The 15961-nt window shown below is 30.1% G+C and overlaps 1 protein-coding gene across 1 annotated transcript; it reads left to right on the forward strand.

Annotated features, from left to right (window-relative positions):
* Positions 1–3836: 3836 nt before the first annotated feature.
* Positions 3837–15183, forward strand: LOC134695631 (uncharacterized). Its single transcript, XM_063556945.1, has 8 exons — positions 3837–4564; positions 5337–5514; positions 6721–6802; positions 7228–7603; positions 8459–8519; positions 9448–9582; positions 10782–10865; positions 11120–15183. The coding sequence occupies exons 1-8, from the start codon at positions 4464–4466 to the stop codon at positions 11231–11233; spliced, it is 1131 nt and encodes a 376-aa protein (XP_063413015.1). The 5' UTR covers positions 3837–4463; the 3' UTR covers positions 11234–15183.
* The last annotated feature ends 778 nt before the right edge of the window (positions 15184–15961 follow it).

A 15961-nucleotide genomic window follows, 5' to 3' on the forward strand; every position in this document is an offset into this window, starting at 1 on the left:
AAATAGGTGTCACAGAGATCCTATTGATAACAATTATCTGCCCAATTTTATTTGTTTTAAATATGACTTCTTATCCAAAATCACCAGTACCGTATCAGTACCCACCAGCAAAGTATCAGGACATGAATAAATTGAGAAAATGTAAAATTTTAATAAATTGCACAGTTTTTTCACAAAATAATTTTGTCTTGTGGATTGCTGTATATAAAGCGGACTCTGTGAGCATTTTTGTCGAGTCTGCAACTTTTGTTGCAGAAAGCTCGACATGGGGAAGTGATCCGGCGGCGGCGGCGGCGTTAGCTAACTTCTTAAAAAGCTTTATATTTTAGAAGATAGAAGACCTGGATGCTTCATACTTTGTATATAGATGCCTCATGTTACCAACTTTCCGTCACTCACATGTCCAATGCCCTTGACCTCATTTTCATGGTTCAGTGGCTACTTGAAAAAAAAGTTAAGATTTTGTGTAATGTTTTAAATTCTCTCTTATTATAAGTAATTGGATAACTATATTTGGTATGTGCGTACCTTGCAAGGTCCTCATGCCCGTCAGACAGTTTGCACTCGACCTCGACCTCATTTCATGGATCAGTGAACAAGGTAAAGTTTTGGTGGTCAAGTCCATATCTCAGATACTATAAGCAATAGGTCTAGTATATTCGGTGTATGGTAGGACTGTAAGGTGTACATGTCCAAATGGCAGGTGTCATCTGACCTTGACTTCATTTCCATGGTTCAGTTGTTATAGTTAAGTTTTTGTGTTTTGGTCTGTTTTTCTTATATTATATGCAATAGGTCCACTGTATTTGGTGTATTGAATGATTGTAAGGTGTACATCTCTAGCTCACATTTTTAATAAAGCTTTATATTTAGGTCTATCAACATAGTCATTTAAAATGATTAGTAAAGAAGGCGAGACATTTCAGCGTGTGCACTCTTGTTGTTTTATTTTTTCAGTTCTAGATTTTCTGAAAATGAGCACTTTTGTGTTACGCATACTGAAACAGTTTAGAGGGTCAACTTTTAAAAAGGTTTGCCAATGAACCTATAAGAAACCAAATTGAAAAATCTCAATTTTTTCATCACAATTTTTATGAGAGAAAACGTAAAAAATCATGATTCTCGTCTTTGTTAACATTTTTCATTATTTACCAGCATCGTCAGGACCGAATCATCAGCACAGAACGTTCTCTCGCAGGACAGCATTACACACCGTGGTATACATCTGCTTTTATTCCATCCCTTTATGCTTAAGCCTTACTCAGTCATATATGTCCTATATCGAACTGTGATGTATTTAGCGAAGTTGATACAAATCGAAGTTGATTCCAAGAACTGTATATCTCTACCTTACTTCTATACTACTATACTAGGATTTGACCATATGTTACAACAATTGAAAAGCATTGGAAAAAATGCAAGGTATCTAATTTCATTTAACGACATATTTGGTGTTAATATAAAAAGAGGTCCGAGGCTATGAAAGAAATGTTGATGACCTCAAGCTTCGAGAGATATGAAGATTTGGTCACTCTCGAAAATTCACATTTCCCTCAGACAAAGCCCTCGTGAAATATTAATATTCTTGGGTGAACAAATCTTCATATCTCCCTCAGGAACGGGAAATGAATGAATAAAGCTATATATAATTCGTCTAAACATCAACCATACAATGTTAGATCTGTAAATTTGCTTTCGCAAATATTTTGTTCTTCCCTCGCAGGGATTCGAACCCATGCTACTGAGATATCGTGACACCAAATCGCCTGCACTGTAGCAGTTCCGCTAGACCACTTGACCACCTGGGCTTCATTTGCGAAAGCATATTCATTGATCTTTCATTGTTGGGTTGATGTTTAGACAAGTTGTATATATATACTGAGCTATCGTAACACCACATCGCCTGCACTGTATCCCACGCGGATATATATTCAAGCCCGTGATGTGGGTATTTCCTTATATATATATATATATGTCTATCAATATTATACGATCCCCTTTTATTGGATGTGGATCCCCTTTATTGGATGTGGATATACATTTCGGCTTCTATCTTACTTTGTTCCATCCGTTTTCTCCCTCGTTTATATATGACCTATCATAGTGCCGATCTTTGCATCGTACAACTAAAATATTTAATTTATAATACATTTAACCTAATAGTATACCGTGTTGATTTATGAATCAGGAAATTAGCTTTCTTTTTAAATTATATATACTATTATGTCTACTTCGTAACTATTTCCTTTCGGTATTTTCTCATTTACTTGTAGTTTGTTAAGAAATGAAAGTTTTACATATTCGAGACGATTTATATTCCCGTTATTTTTCTACTCGAGAAAGTCGCGAAAATATTTTAGTTTAAACAATATTTATTAATAAATAATTTCAAGACAAATATTACAATGTTACATAAAGTACAAATATGGGATTCGGAAACAAGTTTGGAAAAACTTTTATAAAATATTTTGTCAAACCTGGTCCTTTAAAACATAGCTTAATCTATAGATGGATTTTACTCATCAGTTTTTAACACACAATTAAGCGGAGATGGTAAGCGAGTCGATCTTAAATGCTTGTGAGCACACAGCAGCAAAAAGTGTTTTAAATCTGAATACAATGGTTGATAAAGAAAATGTGATGTTTGATATGTCTGTAGGAAGATAAACGAAATACAAAACCTAACATGACAACATACAGTCATAAGCAATGTATAGATCACTATACATAATTTTACTAGCGGATAAGCTTCAAACGGGAATTTGTGTGTCTGTGTTTTAGACAAGGGGAATAAATGAGGGAGAAAAGGGGGGGGGGCATAATTGTTTTTCTCGAGAAAAAAAATGTTATGATTTAACAGCTAGTCGTTTACCCTAAATCACTTTCTTAGCACTGTTTGTTCCTCTTTATACAATACTTCAAGAGAAGAACATTGCGAATGTCGGGATCTGAGGGCCATGTAAACAGGCGGAGCGACTCTTTTTTTGTACATGGTTTATACATATGCAGGGGACATATAATCTGATATTTTCTAAATCGATAATTTTTATTAGTCAGTGAACCGTGGCATTGCGTAAATGAACTAATTAAGATACTTTTATTCATATATGTTAAAATTTGGATGATATTACAATTCGCAATCAACTGTTCTAATTTCTTTCACGACCATGCTTTTTTTTATCTTAAGAAACCGATTTATCAGCATCTGCCGTTTTCCTAAATTTTGAATTGAACTTCATGCCAACAGGTCTAAGAAAAAAAAGCATTTACTGCTTCCAGAAATATGTGTTTTCTCAAAAGTTAACCAGTGCTCGACTTTTTATCTGTGATTAATAAAAAGATAAAAAACAATTCGAAAAATTAGTTAATTGCTTTTAAGAAAAATATTAATTTATAATTGTGTTACGTAGCAGTACGCATGTAAGTTTCATTAGAAAAATACAATTAATAATGTATCGGAAAGTTATAATCTATTAATAAATAATCTACTGTGCAACATGCTGATATGATTGTCGGGATTGCTATCCCAATGTTATCTTCTTCACGATAAACCACGATGCATTCCGCAAACCGATGAATATTCATAAACTGCTTTTACCTTATCCCTTTTAACATAAACCCACAATAAACAACTACAGGTCACCTTACAGCCTTCAACAATGAGCAAAGCCTATACCACATAGTAAGCTATAAAAGGTCCCTGAATGACAAATGTAAAACTATTCAATAGAGAAAACTAAGGCCCTAATTCATGTTCAAATAATGAACAAAAGTTGCCTCAAACAAAGGTTAATAAGCTAATATACACAGTGTTTAATTTACCACAAAACACAGTTCAATGTTTAAATACGGATGATGTCTTTTTCACTGTTCTAGAGTTTTATACCTTTTATATAACATTGTATGTAATTGTGGCGCAATCTGTGTGCCATTGACACATTATTTATGGACACATTCTTATTTGCAAAAAATACCAATCGAGAGAATGTTGAATTTCACGAGTAGTAAGGTGAGGGAAGTTCATTCTCAAGACTGGTATTTTTCGCAAATACCCCTCAAGAACATGATATATCTGTTTAATTACACAGAATGTTAATGTTGAAACGCATTGATGATCGTGACTTTACAAACGTCCAGTAGGATAGAGTATTTTTTGGCAAATACCATGGCAGAGAGGGTAAAAAAGGCAAATCTTTTTGGCAAATACCCTGGGGGCGTTAAAAAATGAACGATATTCGTTTGATAACAGTGAATTGGTGAAAAATACACTGGGTATCAACCAATCAAAACCCAGGATTCTTACATAAGGTGTAATTATTCTTATAATTTATATAAAAGTATCATTTAAAAACCTTCTATTCTTTTTTGTTCAGAAATTTTCAGAGGAGAGTATAGAGAATTTCTTTGATAAAATATCAATCCTTGATGTAAGAGATTGCTGGCTCTCTTTGGTTGACACGTTCATGGAAATTAAAGAAAATCTTCCTTTCAATCCTGAAGATGTGAAATGGAAAGTTCCTGAATGCAGAAGAAAACTATTTTCGATGGGAGAGTTTGGTGATGGGTAATTTATCAATTTCCAATTATTTTTATGACAAGTTTGTAATTAAAATTAAAATTAGAATTTGATAATAAATTGCTGTATAAGAAGTGCTCTTTCTGAATTTACCTTCATCAGGTACACTTACACCACAAAACAATATAGCCAACAAGAATGTGTCCATAGTACACGGATGCCCCACTCGTACTATCATTTTCTATGTTCAGTGGACCGTGAAAAGTGGGGTCAAAACTTTAATTTGGAATTAAAATTAGAAAAATCATATCATGGGGAACATGTGTTCTAAGTTTCAAGTTGATTGGACTTCAACTTCTTCAAAGACTACCTTGACCAAAAACTTTAACTTGAAGCGAACGGACACACAGACGGATGAACGAATGGAGGCACAGACCAGAAAACATAATGCCTCTCTACTATCGTAGGTGGGGCATAAAAACTTAGGATGCTAATATTTACTCATGATTTAAAGGTTAATATTGGTATAAGACTGATGAAAACAGGGATTAGTTGTAATTGAGGACAGTGTGGGTTTTTTCTTCATAAATTAATGTTAATACATTTATCGTTGAACATGGTATGTTTTTTGCATGAACATTTGCAATTTGCAGTGCCAATAACTACACTATTGAAATGTTGTTTCTTCAAAATATGTGATCATAAGGTATATTTATTAGCTATGAAAAAAAAATTGTTTTAATGTTAATTGTAATTGATATATAAGTATTTGAAATTTATATGGAATACTCAAAATACCTTTTTATTATTTCTTTACTAGATACATAGAGAACATTCCAACTAAATACATAAGAGACCATGTTTATCCAATTAAAGTCCAAACCAAAGCTTCTTGGACAATTTTCAGTGGACTGTCTGTCTTCATTTTTGGAACTGAAACCAAAGCTCAACAAATTAGACTTGCCATTGTCTGCACAGAGTTTTCAGAGATAGATAAGGTAAAAATACATGTACATTTCTGTTTGAAAATTTTTTTAGCCCTTCAGCTGATATAACCCATAACTTTGTGTCTCTTACTCAAAAATATTAATGTTCCGGACCATATGAGTATTTGGACCATACGCGTATGGTCATGGCCATATGCGTATACTCATATGGTCCGGTATAATACTCGTTTGGTTATTAACGGGCCGGACCATATGAGTATTTGGACCATATAGGTATTTTTTTGTAAATCACATTATAAAAGTATCAATAATACAAAAACGTTATCTAAAAAACAATGTATTATTTTTATAATTAAAATACTACGTAAAAAAGTTTTCATCGCTAATTACATTCTTGCATGTAGGCTTGGGGTGACATTTACTTCCTCATTGATAATGACCATCGGTATAAATTGTGATTATTATAATTTTGACAAGTAAGTAAAATTAACTTGTAATTTTTATTTAGCTAATCTTTTTACTATAATATAAAGATAAAATTAACTATATGATAGCGTCTTTTTAAAGAACAGTCATACCATATGAAGAGTTTAGAAGTATTAAAAGTAAACTGTAACAGAGTCTTAATTACTCCGACCATATGAGTATATACCCATATGGTCATGACCATACTCGTATGGTCCAAATACTCATATGGTCCAGAACATTAATACAACTGATTGTTAAAAATCTGCATAAAGCAAGTGAAAGTCCAAGTTCAACTTAATATATCAAAGTTACATCAAGTCATTTGTAACCCCTTTGTTATCCTGTTGTAGCATGAAGTGCAGGTCATGGGTTTGACTTCAATTCAAACCAAAGACTTGCAAATATGCTATTTTTCAGCTAATTACATCGCATCAAGAGGTAAAATTAAGGATTGTTCTGCTCAGGATAATGGGTCTGAGTGACTTCATGTGGAGTGTTTTCTTGTGAACTAACATGTTAAAAGTCCAAGCCAGCATATTGTTCTAGAAAAAATACAGGGTCAATTTATTATTTCCTTATCATGTTGTCATCATGAATGTGCATTTAACTAGTCCTGGACCTTAAACAACCTTCAATCCATACATCTAGTTATTTGTTCTATCTTCATACATCATGAATATCATATAGGTTTATTGGTGTGAATGCTTATGGAGGTTGTTGAACATAACATTAATATAAACTCTTTAATTAATTTATTGTTATTGAAATGATTTCTTAATATCATTGCAGACGCAAAATTACAATGATAAGACAATTATTCAGATGGAGCTGAAGAAAATGGATAATTTCTGCAAAGATGAAGATATCTTAGGTATTTCTTTGATAAATTGAGATAAAATTACATATTTTGAATTGACAGGTTATTCATAATACTAAAAATCAACTGGATACTTAATGTTATCTATACTGAGCTGAATAAGCTAAATTGGTTTGAATCTTTAAGATCTGATAACAACTTAGTGTAATGAGAAAAAAATAAACATGTTAAAATGTGATTGACCTTCCAACATTGTTTTTTGATGGATGTCATACCATAGTCTGAAATTTTGTGTCCTACTAGATAACCAATGCAAGCAAGATTTAACAAAAATACTAAAAATTTCTGATTTTTTAATTGTGAAATGAAAAAGCATAGGAGATATATTACTGTATTCGAAATTGCAAAGTAGTAAACAAATAGGATACACAAGAAAGGAGAAGAAAATCTGTTTTAATTAATTTATTATCTGATTTTAGGTTTGTTTCACCTTAGGTTCATTCCAATGGCATTCAAGTTGAATGTTTGTATTCACAAACGACTTAATGGCATCGAAGAAACATTCAGACATGAATGCCAGGAACCAAATGGAACGGTTGAATTCTTATCCATGCATCTGAAAAAGGAGCCTTGTGTGTCATACCACCTACTCGTAGATGGTATTTTTATCTTCAACAGAGGACCAGAACTAAGAGAACAATGTGGGGCAAACCAGTTTGGGCTCTGTCAAGGTCGATCAGAGTCCTACATTCAGTGTGGTAAATGCTTACAAAAGTACCATAGACAGTGTGTCATTGTTGAAGTTGAGACTTTTGCATGTGGTTGCCACATAGAAAGGCCACTGAAAAGTAGAAAGTAAGTATATACAAGTCTTGTCTATATATATAGATTCTAACATTGGTACCAGCGGATTATCAGATTTATCCAATAGAGATTTAAAAAAGTTGTCAATTTCACCTGTTAGTATATTTTAGGTCATCCAGCTAGCTGATAAAACATTACAACCTTTCAACTCATCCAATCATCTTCTTAGATCATTGGCAACCACATTTGGATTTTTTTTTGTATGCAATTATTCTTGAAAGAGTTAAATTGCCAAAGATTTAGAGAAATATATTTACACAAAGATGTCTTTAAGTAAAATTAAATACCCTGCATTTATCATGCCTACAGTTATTGAATGTTGAATTGCTGAAAGATATTCTTGCAAGCATGCAAGAACTGAAAAATTCATTTACACATTTATGAAGAAACTTATTGAAAAAAGTAAAATCACAAAATTACTGAACTCAGAGGAAAATCAATTCTGGAAAGTCCATAATCACATGGCAAAATCAAATAACAAAACGCATCAAAAACGAATAGACAAGAACAAGAAAAGACAGGTTTTATTTATTAAATTTGGTTGAAGTATTTCAATTCAATAAAATATTAATTTATAATTTGGAATGGACATTGTCACAATTACTTATCAACTAAATCAAATTAATCTTTTTCCAATAGATTTATATTTTTTTATTTGAATTTGATCAGGTTATATCTTTTGTGATGAATGTCATAACACAAATAGTTTTTTGTTGTATCAAAGAATATGAATGCTTTTGTTTCTTTCTCTTTAAACATGTTGTACATGTTTTTTTAGCTCAGGTTTGTTTAAATGCATACTATATATTAACTATTCACAAAAATCCTGAATGTATTTTATTGCAGTGAAAGAATTTATAGATGCAAAGAAGAATTTATGAAACATGTGAAGAGTCTTGATATTAAAGTAAGACATGTTACTGTAGATCAATATATATTTCTAATTCTCAAGAAATTTGTTCAAATTATTAAGAAGAAGAAGAATTTAAATTTATTAAGTTTCAATTTATCATCACTTCGTGACATATCCATTTATTAAAAAAACCAAAAACACAGATTTATTGAATGGTAAATATGACTTATGTCTGATGTATTCATATCATCCCAAGTACTTTATGTTTGCTAGCATAATTAAATCAAATTAAAATTAAGTAAGTACCTGAATTGGAAATAGGATATCTCATCATTTTTACATTGTGAATCAACATGACCAATGAAAGAGAAGTACAGAATTTTCTTTACCTTTTTTCCAGTATTAAGGATGTACTTAGGTGAGGTTTAGGAATTTGTGTCAAATGTTTGGACTCTTTGAGTTTTCCATACAATGCAAGGTAAAATATTTTGCCCCATAACACCCATTTATTTTTTCATATAAGTCTTAATAGCTTATGAAAGGTCATTTACCTCAATTTTAGAAGATTCTTAATTTTTCTTTCTTTTCTTTTGTTTTGAGACCCAAATAATACCAATGCAACTATAAGGTAAAAGTCTGAGTCACCCTTTCCCCCCTATATTTAAAATCTCAAATATCTTGAAAAGGAGTTCCATGATATTTTTAGCTTATTTGTATCCTGAACATATGCTCTACTAGCTAATAGTATCATTTTCAAATTCTTAATTTATAAATTTTGACCTAACCTCACCTACAATGACCTAAGTACATGCTTAAGTTTCTTTTATTTTGACTCTGAGTATAAAGACCAATACAGTTAACCATTAATCTTTTCCAGGAGCAATACAGCCAGTTAATTACACTTTATTATTACATTTTTTCTGTAGATATAGATAGAAATAGATGTAAAATTTATTGTATTTAAATTTACTTTTTTCTGAAGAAATTGGTATCAGATATTTCTTGTGAAAAGATTAATTCTGCACGCTGGCAAACCATGATTGGAACTAACCCAAAAGAAAAACAGATATGGAAAGATGGGAATAACATGGTTCTAACAATGACTGGGGCACCTACAGTGAGTCTTTCAATTTTTAAGAACATAATCTAACATATATTTATATTGAAAAGTTTTAAGATTTTGTCCAAGCTGTGCACAAAATAGGAAAAAAATAAGATTGAAAATACACCAAATATTTATATTCAATATGAATATTCGCATTTTGTCTATTACAATAAATTTTTTTATAATGTTCTGCATGCATTGTAGTATCCTTCATAGTATAATTATATATATATATATATATATATATAAATAGTACAAGTTAATTATTCTACAGGTCAAAAACTGAATATAACTGAAAGTATACTTCTCTTTTTTTAATAATATTACTGCTTAATTCATTATCATCAAAACTCCTTACTATTTTAATTGTTCACAAATTAATTTTAGCTAAAAAAAATTAATTCATACAATTTAATTCGTAAAGCAAATGATCCTTAGTAGGGGTCATTCGATGTGTAAAGTGTAAAGTACCTGTTGCATATGTATGTGGTGTGAAATCAATAACCATTTATATGTTAAGGTAGATCACCAGTATATATTTTTTGAGACAGAATTTTTTTATAATTTGCCAAAATGAAGATTTTACTATACTCTTTTAAAAAATTTAATAAAAAGTATGGGTCACCGTGCTATTTTTCAAGCTATGAGTCGTTGAGAATTGCAAAAATTTGGTTAATTTGTTCATGAAAAAACACATTAGTGTGCATAAAAAATATTCTATGAGATAGTATTTTGAAATAAATTGTGAGAAGAGAGGTTTCATAATATGTTTTAAGAAAATAAAAAGAAAACATGGTGTCACCGAACTTGTTTTCTTGCTACAAGTAAAAATAAATTATTTCCCTATTAGCCCAGTATAAATTTGTACTAAAAGAGTTATCTCCCCTTAAATGGCTCATTTGAAAAAAATGATTTTAAGACCAAAGAAAATGATATTTGTTAAAATATTTTGTATGATACAATTAATTAGCAAGTTTTCTTTACATAGAAAAAAACTTCTAACAATTGAATTGCAAATCTGTCTCCAAATTTGCAGATTTAGGCAAATAACTAGACCGATGTTGTACTGTAATTGTACAATCCAAGATGGCGGTATACCATCAATCTACCTTAAGTTAACCATTATTAAATAAATGAGTAACAGTATAAATTTGTTTGATGTTAACATGTAATGTATCAAAAAGTACAAAAAATGGCTTCTTTTTTTACAGGAAATAACAAATTATGTAATTCAGCAAACTAATTCAAAGTCATTAAGCGCAAAAGGATTTGTTATGGATGTCTTTGCGCCAGAGGTTGGTTATACTTGATATATTTCTATAATTTTATTTTGTGGAATGGTATAAAACATCTGTCATATCATGTAACAGTGCTTTCATATTATAGATAGGTCACTCTACAACCAGGTGTTACTAATTACCAGCTATTGATGAAATTTAGAGTACTATGCTAAAAAAAAATAGTTGAAATAAGCTAAAACAATCACCTGGTGTCTGTCATAAACTTAAGATTAAATATAAAAAAAATAATATCTTTTTTGTTCTTGCAGGCAGTGGTAAAAGTAATTATGATGGTAGAAAACATCAACAGAATGCGTGCAGAACTATTCCTGCTAAAAGATTTAAGTGCAAATCATGAATGTAGTAACACCTCAAAGATATAAGGCCTTCTTATGTAATTTTTATATGTTTACAGTTTGTGAATGAAATGAGTCAGTAATGACAAAAGTATTTCAATAGGTTTACTATTTGTGACTAAAATGAATCAGTAATGACAGAGTATTTTAGTAACGACTGTATTTCAATAGGTTTACTATTTGTGACTAAAATGAGTCAGTAATGACAGAGTATTTCTGAAGATTTACTATTTGTCACTTAAATGAGACAGTAATGACTAAACAATTTGTTTGTGTCAAAAAAAAGTCAGTAATGACAAAATATTTCAATAGGTTTACTATTTGTGACTGAAATGAGTCAGTAATGACAAAATTTACTATTTGAGACTAAAACGAGTCAGTAATGACAAAGTATTTCAATAGGTTTACTATTTGAGACTAAAATGAGTCAGTAATGACAGAGTATTTTAGTAACGACTGTATTTCAATAGGTTTACTTTTTGTGACTAAAAATAGTCGGTAATGACAGTGTACTTCAATAGTTTTACTATTTGTGACTAAAATGAGTCAGTAATGACAGAGTATTTCTGAAGATTTACTATTTGTCTCTTAAATGAGACAGTAATGACTAAATAATTTGTTAGTGTCAAAAAAAAGTCAGTAATGACAAAATAATTCAATTGGTTTACTATTTGTGACTGAAATTAGTCAGTAATGACAAAATAATTAAATAGATTTACTATTTGTGACTAAAATGAGTAAGTTATGACAGAGTATTTCAATAGATATAGTATCTGTGACTAAAAATGAGTCAGTTATGACAGTGTTTGTCATTAATGACAAAGTATTTCAATAGGTTTACTATTTGTGACTAAAAATTAGTCAGTGATGACAAAATATTTCAATAGGTTTACTATTTAAGACAAATATGAGTAATGACAAAATGATTCAATTGGATTATTTGTGACTAAAATGAGTCGGTACTGACAGTGTATTTCAATAGGTTGACTATTTGAGACTAAAACGAGTCAGTAATGACAAAGTATTTCAATAGATTTACTATTTGTGACTTAAATGAATCAGTAATGACGGAGTATTTTAGTAACGACTGTATTTCAATAGGTTTACTATTTGTGACTAAAAATAGTCGGTAATGACAGTGTACCTCAATAGTTTTACTATCTATGACTAAAATGAGTCAGTAATGACAAAATATTTCAATAGGTTTACTATTTGTGACTAAAAATAGTCAGTAATGTCAGTGTATTTCAATAGGTTTACTATTTGAGACTGAAATGAGTCAGTAATGACAAAATAATTCAATTGGTTTACTATTTGTGACTGAAATGAGTCAGTAATGACAAAATAATTAAATAGATTTACTATTTGTGACTATAATGAGTCAGTTATGACAGAGTATTTCAATAGATTTACTATCTGTGACTAAAAATGAGTCAGTTATGACAGTGTATGTCATTAATGACAAAATATTTCAATAGGTTTACTATTTGTGAATCAGAAATGACAGTGTATTTCAATAGATTGACTATTTGTCACTTAAATGAGTCAGTAATGACAAAATAATTCAATTGGATTATTTTTGACTAAAATGAGTCAGTACTGACAGTGTATTTCAATAGGTTTACTATTTGAGACAAAAATTAGTCAGTAATGACAAAATAATTTAATAAGTTTACTATTTGTGACTAAAAATTAGTCAGTAATGACAAAATATTTCAATAGGTTTACTATTTAAGACAAATATGAGTAATGACAAAATAATTCAATTGGATTATTGTGACTAAAATGAGTCGGTACTGACAGTGTATTTCAATTGGTTTACTATTTGAGACAAAAATGAGTCAGTAATGACAAAATAATTCAATTGGATTATTATTGACTTAAATGAGTCGGTAATGACAGTGTATTTCTAGGTTTACTATTTGAGACTAAAATGTGTCAGTTATGACAAAATAATTCAATAGGTTTACTATTTGTGACTAAAAATGATTCAGTAATGACAGAGTATTTCAATATTGAAAAAGTTAAGTTATTTTTTGCAAAAATATTTTAGATGTCAAACAATGTACAACGAATGTAATGGTGTATTATGAGCTTTGTAGATATCCTTTGATATGTTCTAGATTGTATAATATTATAAGATACTGGTTTAAACTTTTATCAACGAATAATTGTATTCTTGTTACAAAGAACAGGTATGGAATCAATGTAATAACTGAAATAGATGGATTTATCAACTGAAGTTTTTATTGTTTAATTTGGGTCTGAATGACTTCTGGTATAACCAAGATAATTTAGTTGTAAATGACACTCTTAAGTATTTGATCAAAACTAGAATATTTGATCAAGTTAATCAATACTTGAATCAATTATTGGATGACTCGCCAAAGTGTTTTTTATATAAATACTGTGTAAATAATGTTTGTTTACAATTTTACCTTACTAAACATGTGAATTTTATAGTGTATCTAACGAGAATAAGATTGTCTTCACATAACTTATTTGTTGAAACAGGACGATATCACATTGTTAATAGATCAGAACGAAAATGCACTCTCTGTACTTAAAATACAATGGAAGACGAGTTTCATTTCATTTTACAGTGTGATTGTTATAATGCATCTAGGAGGCAGTATATTAAGCCATATTATTATAAGCGTCCATTGTCATCTAAGCTTATACAGTTGTTGACCACAGAAATTGTAAAAGACATATGTAACCTTTGTAAATTTCTTTTCCATGCATTTAAACGTAGAACAGACATGTTATAAGTTACCAATACTTATTATAGATCATTATTCTTCACGGATGTATTCATTTATCAGTCATGTATGTTTTAAGTGTTTATTTATGATATATTGTATTTGCATATATATTATATTTGTACTAATGAGCATAATTTGCTCATAGTAATGAAGAATTGAAATTGAAAATCAATATGGTAGGTTACATATTTGTAACTGAATGAGTCATTAATGACAGTGTATTTCAATAGGTTTACAGTTTGTGACTGAAGGAGTCAGTAAACTTTCAAACAAATCTGGAGTCCTGCTAAATGGCTTAATTTGTTCACAATAAGTATTGATGAATACTGTTACATGTAAAGTAGTAAAAGCTAAATTTGAAAATGTATTGGATTTACAATTTTCAGTTAATTTCATGTATGAGTAAATACTAAGGTACAATACAGAAATTAGACAAATATGCCATAGAAACATCTATGGGACAAAACAACATTAGCTTGTACTGCATTTCACGTAACAGTATTCGTCCATACCAATTTTAATTACATAAAATTGTCTCACAGGCCTTCAGATTTTTTGGAAAAATTAGTGTTCACCCTAAGAACTGGTTTAGCCACCACATAACAATTTCAAGTTTATTTACATTTTACAGTGTGTATATGTTAAGTATGTTTAAATGAGCATATGTTTCGATAGTTTAGTACTGTATTAATTACAGGTTAAAAATTACAGACAAAGTTTAGATGTTTATGAAGTGTCCTATATTTAATTGTCACAATTATTTTTTGTCACCCAATTATAAAAATCAATGTAATAAATTACTTTTGCTAATATCAGCCCCTTGTTTCAGAATAAAAAATCAAATTGTGATACACCTACTTATTTGGTGTATTTAATTTCAGACAATCTATCATATTTGTTACTGATATGTTCATAACTAATTATAATTGTTGATTTTAATGCCATTTAAGGTGGTACCCAACACTTTAGCTAAAGTTAATTTGGCTCGTTTAATTTTCATAAAATTTTGTCAAAGTATTAACTTTGACCCTTTAACAAATAAATAAAAAATTCAAAAACTTTCAACCAACTGTTTTGTCAGAAAAATTACACTGGTTATATTGCAGTTTGACGAACACCAATATTGATCATTGAGAAGCTTAATATTCCTTTTACAACACAATGCAATTAAAATGTTTAGCTGACTTAACAGAGTTATATCCATGTAGTGTTAGGTACCACCTTAAGGAACCTTGATTGATATAATAAATATTTTATTGTGTATGTTTTCTTATTTCTTCTGCAATACAATTTGTGGGATTCCTATTCATCTATATATTGACAAGTGTGTCATTTTCATGTCAAAGATGGAACCATTTTACATTTAATTTAAGAGTGTAGACCTTGGTTTAGTGAGATAACGCTTAAATCAGTTTTGCATTTGTAAAAGTCCACTTTCGTCATGTGTTTTAAGCATTTACTTGAACTGATTGGAATTAATCGATGTAACCTAGAAGTTTAGTTAGATATATATTTATGAAATTTGTTGACACAAATGTACTGATGCTTTTTAAGAGTTATATCTCTTAACATAGGTCGACCTCCTTAAAATCCACCAAATCTTCTGGATTTGATTGATCCTTTTTACGTCATGTGGGTATAACTTTCTGAATATTTCTCCCTTGGCTCCGTGTCTAATAACAGGCTTGTGACTTGGGGCAGGCACATACATACTGAATGTGGCTGGGTTAAAACCTGGTTTTATAGATAGCCTGACAGTCACACAAAATTCCATTACAAAGACATGTGAACAAAACAAAGAGACAAATTAGGTGACGTAATAGGTTAAATGTCAAAATAGGGGTACAGCAGTCAACATTGTGTAAAAAATCTTATTTACTATAAAATCAAAACAATATGTAACAAAGAAACACGAACAAGCATATAGACAAAGCACATAAGTATAAATGAAAGACAAGAATACAAAAAATTGACATAGCACAAAAACACA

The sequence above is a fragment of the Mytilus trossulus genome, chromosome 14 (genome assembly GCF_036588685.1).
Source record: "Mytilus trossulus isolate FHL-02 chromosome 14, PNRI_Mtr1.1.1.hap1, whole genome shotgun sequence".
NCBI lineage: Eukaryota > Metazoa > Mollusca > Bivalvia > Mytilida > Mytilidae > Mytilus > Mytilus trossulus.

What these genes read in the sequence shown, in the direction of transcription:
- LOC134695631 (XM_063556945.1), top strand. Translation starts at nt 4,464, where the DNA reads ATGGAAATTAAAGAAAATCTTCCTTTCAATCCTGAAGATGTGAAATGG. An exon ending in AGGCCACTGAAAAGTAGAAA is followed by an intron (nt 7,604 to 8,458) that starts GTAAGTATATAC and finishes ATTTTATTGCAG; the next exon opens with TGAAAGAATTTATAGATGCA. An exon ending in CAATGACTGGGGCACCTACA is followed by an intron (nt 9,583 to 10,781) that starts GTGAGTCTTTCA and finishes CTTTTTTTACAG; the next exon opens with GAAATAACAAATTATGTAAT.